Source organism: Clupea harengus, chromosome 22 (assembly GCF_900700415.2).
Source record: "Clupea harengus chromosome 22, Ch_v2.0.2, whole genome shotgun sequence".
In the NCBI taxonomy this organism is placed as follows: Eukaryota; Metazoa; Chordata; class Actinopteri; order Clupeiformes; family Clupeidae; genus Clupea; species Clupea harengus.
This window is the reverse complement of record NC_045173.1, coordinates 5,831,513-5,843,027: the sequence shown is the minus strand read 5'-3', so window position 1 is coordinate 5,843,027 and position 11,515 is coordinate 5,831,513. Positions and strand designations below refer to the sequence as shown.

Here is an 11,515-nt window from a genome sequence, read left to right as displayed (position 1 = left end):
GGATGATCATTTTAAGGAAGAGATGTTTAGGGATAGGATGATCATTTTAAGGAAAAGAGGTTTAGGGATAGGATGATCATTTTCAGGAAGAGATGTTTAGGGATAGGATGATCATTTTAAGGAAAAGAGGTTTAGGGATAGGATGATCATTTTCAGGAAGAGATGTTTAGGGATAGGATGATCATTTTAAGGAAGAGATGTTTAGGGATAGGATGATCATTTTAAGGAAAAGATGTTTAGGGATAGGATGATCATTTTCAGGAAGAGATGTTTAGGGATAGGATGATCATTTTAAGGAAAAGATGTTTAGGGATAGGATGATCATTTTCAGGAAGAGATGTTTAGGGATAGGATGATCATTTTCAGGAAGAGATGTTTAGGGATAGGATGATCACTTTAAGGAAGAGATGTTTGTCACAGGAGTGTTACCAAGTGCTGACTAAGAAAGGTGCCCAAACCTGCACATGCCACAATTACTGTCACATTTGTATCTGTTTAGGTTATCATGTAGGGCACCATTCTCCCATGTGTAAAAAAAAAAAAAAGTGCCCACTTTTCAGCCTGGGCGTATTCCCCCGTGACTTAAATCTATGATTTGTGCGCCATGATGGCAGTAATGTGCTTTGGGCAGGGAGACCCAAAGTGTAAAGACCATTTATGCTGCTCTGCCCTTGACTTGCACGCTTTTCAGCTTTGCGCTGTTGAGGGCTGTAGTAAGTCAAGCCCCACCACCAGGAGAAACACCATATTGCAGTCGGCTGTAGGCCTAGTTCTAACATTATTATACATGTACAAGGGACTCACAATATTTGAGTGTCACATTTTGGTTTTAAACTGCTGAAATAACATTATGTTTGTTTTCCATTACATATAAGGTAACATATTACGTTGTGTTATGTTAGGCTACATTCTTAAACAGGAAAAACAAATCTTTTTAATTACATTATCTTAGGAACAAGCCTGGTAAATAATTAGTTCAGTTACAGTAAAACTCAGCAATATCAATTAAAGACAGAAAAGAGCTCCCCAAGAGAAAAGTGGCACTAAACTAAACCAGGGTGTGACCAAGTTTTCTATTTTTATTTCTATAAATAAATCGCACCTCTTTTTTGAATCTGCCTTTCACTTCAAACAAAATCAAATTAACAAAAAAAATCTTGTTTCCAAAGGGGCGCCCAAATGTTTGCATACAACTCTATGTCTGAAGTAATTGTGTCTCATTTCATCTTTCCCTTTGACCTGTGTGTGTGTGTGTTTGTGTGTGTGTGTGTGTGTGTGTGTGTGTGTGTGTGTATTAGGAGTGCTCCCAGAGGCGGATGTTTAGTGGGATCTATCCCAGCCTCCCATTCACTGATCACTATGATAGGCCTAAAGACTTTAAACGCCGTGACAACTTCCTAAAGAAGAAAGCCAAAGGTGAGTGGTCAGACATGCTACAATGCACACACATCTATGTATTATATTCAGAGTTGCACACTCTCCAAAATGCAAACTCTCACAGAATTTGCTCAGCACTGACATGATTCTGTCCCTTGCTGTACAACATACAGGACTGTAGAGCTTAAATGGGGCCAAATGTTTCAGACAAAAAAAGTTGATCAGCATGATATTTTGAAACAAAATTGTTTGTAAATATGCTAAAATAAATGTTGTATATTAATATCTACGGGCAAGCCCTGAAAGAAACAAAAACTATGAGTTTATTGACATTCTGTTTCAATTCTGATATTTAGCTTGCATTTTGTGGTTCATTTCCTTTTAATGTTCTGCTCCTGAAATGTGCTGTGATTTTAAGGCTCTGGATTGGCTCTAAAAGAAAGTAGAAAGAGATAGGAGACATATTGGGCCGTTTGGTTTTGATACATGAAGTTATGCATGAACATGAATATCCATGGACGTTTCCCGAACATACTTTGTGTATTCCCTCTAACCAGATTGAGGTGTGTGTGTGTGTTTTTGTTTGTTTGTTTGTTTGTTAAACAGATTTGGAGGAGGCTGGACTGCTTGTGTTGGGCCCTACCCATGAAACAGAAGCTACAGGATTCTCCTCACCCCTATATAAGAAACAGAAGACCCATAACCACCCACAACACAAGAATAAGTCTCCACACAAGAACTTTCAGCAGGGTAGCTCTAAACAGAAAAACCCTTACCTCGAAAGAACTATACACAAGAAAAATAATCCGAAAACCTCTCTGAGCATAAAACCTAAGCACCTCTTCTTTGGGAAGAACCGCACCCCGCGAGACAGAGACGCAGCCACAGCCCCAGCCCCAGCGTGCAACAACCAGACCAAGCCAAAGAAACAGAGGAAAGCCCATAGGAATGGCCTGCTGGAGGACGGGGAAGACTTTCCTCGGGGACCACGGGATTGGACCCCCAACTACCCCGCCACGCTTTTCTCCAACTCCGCTGAGGGCAATGCCTCTAAGAAAAAGAACAAGAGGAAACAGAAGGAGAAGAAGGCCTGGAAGGACAAACCTGCCAACATGTACCCTGAAGACGAGAACCTGTTTTCAATCAAACAGAGGAAAACCAAACGCACAAGATAAACATGCTTGTGTGTGTGTGTGTGTGTGTGTGTGTGTATGAGTACTGCAGAGAATCTTGGGTGTATTGCATCACCTCCTTTGCCTTGTTTCAGTGCCACTCAGCCAAACCTGTCTGCATTAGAGCTCCCTCTGGTGGCTAGTCTACCATTTTGTTGTCTTAAATTTTGGCTGGCTGCAGATTTGAATTCCCTCTCTTCTGAATCGTTGGTTTCGTTCATTGCTGGCCACAAATTTAAGGTAGAGAGATGGAAGGCGGGAATGAAAGTTAAAAAAAAAAAAAAAAAAGTCATTTAGAGTTTTAGAAGTTCGGGCTTTGATGTGCATGAATTTAGAAAGTCACAAATATTTTACAGTAATTTCCATCTCAGTATTGCTCCATAATTAAGCATCTGTATTAAAAAACTTGATTTAGATTCCTTGTCTTGCTTTTGTGTTTATGTGAATGAGTAAAAGATTCTGTAAAATGTGGGTGAAAGAAAATGCATATCAAGTGTGGAATCAGGAAATAACAAGCCCCACCATTCCTCCATTAAGACAAAGAGCCAAACACTCCCTCGTTGTCTTAACCGCTCATACCTTCACCTCCGCTGCCTCTGGGGTTCTCTCATGGCTGTGTTTCTGGTACCAGATGTTCGTTCAGTTGCTCATTCATTCCTGAGTGGCATCTGCCACCAGAGAGGTCTAAGAAGCAACTTCCTCATCTGTCTCTCCTCTCCTCTCCCTCTCCACTCGTAACAGTCTCTCCTCTCACTCTCCCTCTCCACTCCCCTTGTATCGGTCTCTCCTCTCACTCTTAACCCCTCACTCTCTCCTTTCCTCTCCTCTACCCGTTCTTCTCCCCCGTTCAACTAGCAGGTCACTACAGCTGCAGTTTGGCTGCTCCTGCCAATGCATGTGTTCTATAGGCCAGTGCCACAGAATACTCAGTATGTTCAGGATTCTAACAAACATGTAGAACTGCAAAAGAACTAGAGAAGATAACTGTGGAGACAAGCCATCAATGCTGTAATATCTCAACTATCCCGTTTCATTGATATCTAGTCAAGTTGCCACTTATTTGTTGCTACCAAGATGCAGTTAATAATGGAGATCCACTCTGGTTTAATTCATATTTTTCTGGTGTCTCTAATAACTTTACAATTAACATAGATGTTTGGCAAGACAAAAGACAAAAATGGCTCAAGACAAAAGTGATCAGGCTGTTCCTTTCAAAATATAACATTTATAAATGCAACATGAAAGATATAGCTGTATTGTTGAGAATAAAGGGCCTTAATGCACTATTTTATGTTTTTAATTTGTTACAGATGTGTTCAGTATTGGACTTCCTTCTACTCACACTTGCTGACAGTAACTATGTACGCTTTACCATACTGTCTTATTACTGTCACATTGATCTGGGCACACACTGCAGATGCAGTCTAAATGTAGCCTGCTAGCTAATAAATGTCATCCACTCACTGAGGTGTGCTGGATGGATGCATTTGTTCGCTCCTGATAACAACCAAGTAATAGATAACATACTGTTGCCGTCTGCCGTAAGATAATTCTACCAATGATCGGGCCAGTGGCCTACTTTAGAATGTATCGTGTGACAGGTTCTTTTTACTTTGAAGTGGATGAACAGAACATATAAACAGTGCAGGACAGCTGTAATATAGCCTGTGAGTAATAGCAGAAGGGTAGGGTAGTACTTCATTTTAAAGAGGACCTATTATGCTTTCCTGGTTTTCCCCTGTCCTTTAGTGTGTTTACATTTACATTTAGTCATTTAGCAGACGCTTTTATCCAAAGCGACTTACATATGTGCGACTTACAATGTATACACATTTTACATTTTACACTGATGGCACACTGCACATCAGGAGCAATTAGGGGTTCAGTGTCTTGCTCAAGGACACTTCGACAGGGAATCGAACTAGCAACCTTCTGATTACCAAACGACTTCTCTACCTACTGTACCACTGTCGCCCTGTGTTATATAGCTTTTTGTGCATGTAAACCACCTGCAAAGTTACAAAGCCCAAAGTACACACCAGAGGGACACCACAGCTTTTCTCAGCTGACTGAAACGCCTCGTTGGAATTCGTGCCCTTTTCCTTTGTTACAAGATGACATAAACTCATAACAATCCTTATTATATGGCAACGACAGTACGAACATTCTGATTGGCTAATGGGTAGCCAGCTGCGTATTGACCTCCTCGCCAGTCTGCCGGTCTGATACGTATTATTATTGCCCTCCTCTGACGTCATCTTAAAAATTTGCGATATTGATAGACATCAAGAAAAGAAAAAAAAAGCCAAAGTAAATTCAGAAGCAGCGAAAATGTGCCAAAGGAAAAATAAATAAATAAATAAGAAGACATCAAAAGCTATGGGGAAATTCAGAAGCAGCGAAAATATGTTATTGAAAGTGATGATGAAGACTAGACTACTATAGTTTGAATCACTTGTGTTGTTACTTTACTGTAAATAGGGGTTATGCACAACATTCTTGCTCTAGACTCTTCTTCTTAAAAAGCCATTTTAGCTGAACCGTTTTCTATTTATCATTGTAACTTGAAGTTAGCAAGTAGTTGGTTGCTAGGCAACGCCTGAAACAAACTGTGTGGTGAATAATAATAATAATTATTTATTTTATTTGTAACGCACTCTTCATTCATGTTCTCTATTTACAATTACCATTTCTTTTCATTTACAAAATGAAAGGAGCTAAAAAATACCATATAATAAACAACTTACTAACCTCGAACGTTCGGTTAGTAAGTAGTTATTATTGACTGCCTAGCTGACCAATCAGAACACACTGGGACACAGGAGCTCTAACCGAGCGTTTCAGACAGGTGTACAGTAGGGGAGAGCGGGGTAATGTGAGACATTTTTTACATTTGCTCTCCTCTAGGCGAGCTAAATTGATATATCAGTAAAATGTACACATTTCCCAATAATTCAGGATGTCTCCTAGCAATTGAAATGATCAGAATGTCTTCAGGACAAAGGGCAGTGAAAATATGATTGTTTTTAAAAAAGTGGTCTTGTGTCTCACTTTACCCCAGTTTAGGGGTAAAGTGAGACAGACCAGAGAAATCAAGGGGGTAAAGTGAACCACTTACTTTTTCCACTTTAAAGCTACCATAACAACACATGTTGTAACAGTAAGAATCCTGACAGCTAGATTGACAACCACACATTCCAAAACTAATATCGGACTAGTAACAGAATCAAGGGGATTGGTCAATTAAGCACATTTTTTTAAACACTTGAAAGTAACTCCGAACAAAATCATATACAACATAATATAATTCAAAATGTTTTTGTTAACATTCAAATGACAGATAAAACCAGTTAGATTAGAACACAGTCATGGGACCATAATCAGAACCAGCTAGAACAGCCTGGGACTCAGAACACAGGACTAGACCCACCTGGATTAGAACATCAGCCTCATACTCATTTTGTATTTGGTTGCAAAGTTAACTAGGACAAAGTCACCCACGGGCGGATCTGTGTTTCCAGGATCACTTCTCTCATCCTCAGAGCTCTCTTTATCAAACTCATCATCAAATGGGACAGGCTCTCCTCAGAGCCGCTATCTATGATTTTCTTTTTGGGTGCTTTCTTTTTGGGTTTTCCCTTTTCTTTGCTATTTTGCTTTTTCCCTGCCAGTTTCTTTTGTCTCTCTTCATAAGCCTTTTCTATTGTCTGCTTCTCAGGAGTATCAGTTAGAATGGCTGTCTTCACACGCTTTCTTTTTGTTTGTGCTCTGGGGGGACATTTGGGAAGTGGTAGGATTTCACGAGGAGACACATATCCAGGTCGGCTGGGAACACATGGCACATCTGAGTCAGCTGGCAAGCACATCCATGTGGACGGACCTGCATCAGCGAGTGGATCATCTGCAGCAGGTGGTTCATTTGCAGGGATTGGACCTTCTGGATCATCTGCAGGGGGTGGATCATCTGCAGGGCGTGGACCATCCGGATCATCTGAAGTGGATGGACCACTTGGATCATCTGAAGTGGATGGACCACTTGGATCATCTGAAGTGGATGGACCAGTGGATGCAGGCTGCAGCTCAGGATTTGGCCGGTCTGACACCATGGATGGTGCAAACGCTTCCTCAGGGAAAATATCTCGGTTTATTTGGGAAAATCCAAGTGGACCTGAATCCAGAAGTGATATTCCGTGGTGTCACTGCTGACAAGAAGGCCTCATTCACAAGTCCTGCAATCTGGTAGATGGGGACTGTTTTGCCAGGGTTAGATCTCTCTCCACAGTGTCTCACTTTACCCCACAGCATTTGTCTCACTTTACCCCACAGACACTTTTTTAGAAAAAACAACATCTCTTAGCAATTCAGGCTAATCTTCACTAGCATCAATCACATGGTTTTATATGTTGGAAGTTCATCAACATGTATTATATAAGTTTTTCTACCTGAATCAATTTGCTTTGACACAACAGTTGATTTTGTTCACATCAAGAAAATTTACTTTTACATGCAAAAAACACATTTTTGTGAAAAAACATACTTTCCACAGCACCAGCACCAACCTCTTCTTCATGGCAAGAGGGGAATGGGAGGGGCTTGAAAACATAATGGTCACATGACCAAAAATGTGTTCCGTTGCCGAGATACAGGGGGTGTCTCACATTACCCGGTGTCCCACATTACCCCGCTCTCCCCTACGAGAAACAGTATTGGGAAGGATACAAAGATATTCCGTTACAGAATACATGCCCAAAAATGTAATCTGTAACATATTGCGTTACATTAACTAATCTGAGTAACGTATTCTGAATACTTGGATTACTTCCACATTAAATTGCATTTTATAAGTGGAGCGTGCATATGCAACTAAAACCATGTGGAAGCATTTAAACATATAAAAGCTTCCACAGTAGTGTTACTAACAAGTACCTGAACTCGCAGATACATTTTTGTGTTTGTAGTCCCGAACTGCATACTACAAAAATCTAACCGCAGTTTAAGCGAACACAAACTCATTTTAGCTAACGTTAGCTAGCATGTCAAACAGGGCTAATCAGAGTCTTTCTACGGCTCCGTAAATCAGCACATAGGAGAATGTAAAGTCGCACATCTGGCTGATACAACTATAAAATAGCAAGGTGACCAGTAAAACTACAGCAGATGACTACCCTTGGCTAATTAAAAAATAAATTTACTTCAGGTTGGAGGTGGAGTCTTTGGACACTGAAAGGAGGTTGGTTGCTGGCAAGCAGAGGTTGCACTGCAGTTATATTACGTTCTTCCTTCTCTTTCTTTAACGTGAAATGCTGTTTGAATTTCTAGGATAGAAAAGCATTCCTGCCCTGGCTCTGTTGTGCCGGCTCTGGCACTTGCTACTCTTCCGACTCCATTAGCAGCTACTGATCACGCAAATAGCTCTTCATTCGTTTTCATGTTGGGGTTCTGGGAAATGCATCAAGTTGCCTTAATTTATTTAGAGAGTGAATACATTCGTGAAACAGAGAAGTACCGTCATGTAATCCATTGATTTCAACAATGTAATTGTATTCTGAATACCATCTATTTAAATTGTAACTGTAACGGAATACAGTTACTCATAATTTGCATTCTAAATAGGCTACGTAACGCCAGTACATGTATTGCGTTACTCCCCAACACTGACGAGAAAAATAATTAAACATTTAAGCATGTAAATCTATTCTAGTAGACCCCAAAAATAAAATTATGAACATTGGAGCACAGGTCCTTTTTAAAGCGCTAAAGTTTTACACCTCTACCCCTATTATACCACTATTACACATCACTGTACACTCATCAGTCATTATTTCATTTCAACGTGTGGCTGTCTGTCTGTGTGTGTCTCTCTCTCTGTGTGTGTGTGTGTGTGTGTGTGTGTGTGTGTGTGTGTGTCTCTCTCTCTCTGTGTGTGTGTCTCTGTGTGTGTGTCTGTCTGTGTGTGTGTGTGTCTGTCTGTCTGACTCTCTGTGTGTGTGTGTGTGTGTGTGTGTGTGTGTGTGTGTGTGTGTGTGTGTGTGTGTGTGTGTGTGTGTGTGTGTGTGTGTGTTAGCTCAACAAGTCATATCTGAAGCTGACAGTTTTATGACGCTGGCACACTGGGCTCCCGACTCCCCTGAAGGAGATGTTTTCTCAGAGGCCTGCCACCGCGGGCTTCAATATGAAGGAGGAAGTGGACCGTCTGGGCCGTGCTGTATTTGGCTGGTCTACTCCCAACCCACATCACAACCCTCACAGTGCAATCTGACGCTCACATTACATTGATCACAGCAGTCGTGTATAGAATGATATCCTCCATGGGTACATAAGGGGAATGTTAATGTCAGTCTTAATACAAGCAGACACACACAAACTAGCCAACTCGTATAGTATATACATATCTGACAGATGTACAGAAGTGAGGAACTGACAGGCCAGACAGGCACACCAGGGCCCAAAAAGCCAAATCACATCCAATCAGATGACTTCTGAACTACTGGGCCTATGGCATCAGATGACTTCTGAACTACTGGGCCTATGGCATCAGATGCACACAGGTTGGATCTCCATCAGAACAGTGCACTGGGCCCTTTGTCATACAGGGGAGCAGAAGGCTGTGCCTGCTACTGTACTGGTCCATATTGAAATGGAACTGCAAAATGAATAGCCTACATGAATGTTTTCAAAGAGAAACTTTTTGAAAAGGATGTTTGAATAACAGGAAGTATGATTAATCAGTCATGTTACAAACATCAAGTTCAATAGTAATGAGTCAACAAAGACACGAGTGCTAACTTCATGATTCACACTGATTCACTGGATCCCAGAGCAAATGACTAAGGTTTACTGTAACCTCTTCACGCAGCAGAAGTTCCCGACAGACAGAGGTTCAGCAGTGAGGTGGATGTCCAGAGGTTCAGCAGTGAGGTGGATGTCCAGAGGTTCTGCAGTGAGGTGGATGTCCAAAGTTCTACAAACCCATTCTGTCATCACACTTTCATAGAGTGAAGCCGTCACAGGACCTTGTTGCTTGGAGTTTTGTAATGGAACCTCTTTTTAAATACTATGGTCATCCTCCATAAAAAAAATATATTCTAATTCAGTCCTGTTTTGGTGCCTCAGCCCAGTGCCTTAGTTGCTCTTCTGCGTATGTTCTCCAGAATATTAACTATACCAGATACTATCTCTAATCAGGATAACTAGGTTTCCCGTTGGGTCTAACTGTGATGGACTGACAATAGAATAACATCACAAGCACTGAGCTTATTGACAGTAGCGTAAGGCTACTTTTGATTAGGTGATTTTATAAAGATTTGAACTAACTGCAGGAGAATGGAGCTCATCACAAACACATCTAACTCAATCTTTGCCATCTGATGCAGACAGGCTATTACAGGCTAGAGCAATCTGCATACATTACACAGGTCAATGAATACCAAACAAATCAAACAAACTTTATTTCCTTTATTTATTTAAGACAAACAGAAACACCAAAGCCAAATCAAAGTACAGAACGGTATAAAATAATTGAAATGTTTCAGATGGTGTGTTGAATAATGAAGCCAAAGCACATTTTGGAGTGAATGTACTGCGGCTGTGGGCTTGTGTGGTGAGTCATGTCTGTGGTGGGTGGTTTTGTTGGTGTAGCCACAGACGGCTATGACCAGAGCCCTGAACACATTCCTCACTGTGTAGTACTCCGTCTCTGAACCACTGCCTGGGGTCGCTTGAAACAGGTCCGTTAAATTGAGACACCCTGGCTAATTTAAGATATTATTAGAAGGGTTATGAGCTCACCAAATCAATTCCTTTCTTAAATTTGCATTTGTTTTCTGCTCACTCCAGGATCCAGGACGTTTTTGGGATAGCTGTGATATTTGCAGTATAAACTTGCAACATACTGAGTGTTTGTACGGTATTAAATGCATTGCAGTGATAGAGTAGGACAGCAGGAAACGTATTATTTGGACACGAATGATGACTGCTGTGGTCATGTGGACTTCATGCTGAGATCATTGATTTCCACAGAACTGGCAGGCAGCTAGGGTCACTATGAGTTAGGCTTGTTTTGGGCATGGGTGGGTGTTATCAGATGAATATAAATCTTCAATTTGCATCCCCTAGTTTCAAAATATTCTCCCGCAAACTCTCTTTCTCTCTCTTTCGTTCTCCCTCTCTTTTTCTCTGAGGGGTCACAAAGGTTGAGCTCTTTGTTGCTCTGGTGATATAATGCAGATGGTTTCCCAGGACTCCAAACTGTCAGACACCTGGAAGTCAAACACCACCAACTGGTAAATTATACACTATCGCACTCTTACAAACCCTGTCTCTAGTCCACAAATAACACATCATTATCCTGCTGAGAACATCCTCGGAACTCTCTCCTTCCAAACTATGCGTGTATATTGGGTGACCTATTGACAGAAATTACATGATGTAAAGGTTTAAAATGAAAGGGTCTTTGTGTGTGTGTGTGTGTGTGTGTGTGTGTGTGTGTGTGTGTGTGTGTGTGTGTGTGTGTGTGTGTGTGTGTGTGTGTGTGTGTGTGTGTGTGTGTGTGTGTGTGTGTGTGTGTGTGTGCATGTGCATGCTTACCTTATTCTTATCTATTTCTTAGTTATTTCCTTATTCATAGAGATGTATGCATTTCCAAGTGCCCCTGAGACATCTGTAATAAAAGAGCTGCTTTTCTCAGCCAAATACCAAGGAACTTTGCTGAATTTGGGTAGGCAAGAAAAAGCCCTCTCTAAACAGTACTAAGACTGAGCGAGAAAGTGAGGAGACATGTTCGTGTGTGTGTGTTGTTGAAGGAAGAATGGCCAACAAGAGTGTCTGTGTATGTCAGCATGTGGTAACATTTGCAGACATACCCCAAACTCTGATAGAGGAAGATCTCTGTGGGAATTCTTCAAAAGCACACACACCCCCTACCACCCCAGCATGCACACACACACACCCACACACACACACACACG

At 41.2% G+C, this 11,515-nt stretch overlaps 1 protein-coding gene across 3 annotated transcripts in view; it reads left to right on the top strand.

Moving 5' to 3' along the window:
* zcchc7 (zinc finger, CCHC domain containing 7) overlaps positions 1-2,965 on the top strand; it is a 56,495-nt gene extending 53,530 nt beyond the window's left edge. For all 3 annotated transcript variants that reach the window (XM_012831295.3, XM_031559340.2, XM_031559341.1), the window contains 2 exons: positions 1,299-1,416; positions 1,984-2,965. In XM_012831295.3, coding sequence (XP_012686749.2) covers positions 1,299-1,416; positions 1,984-2,552 — 687 coding nt within the window. In that variant the 3' untranslated portion in view covers positions 2,553-2,965. The remainder of the gene's footprint in view (positions 1-1,298; positions 1,417-1,983) is intronic.
* The last annotated feature ends 8,550 nt before the right edge of the window (positions 2,966-11,515 follow it).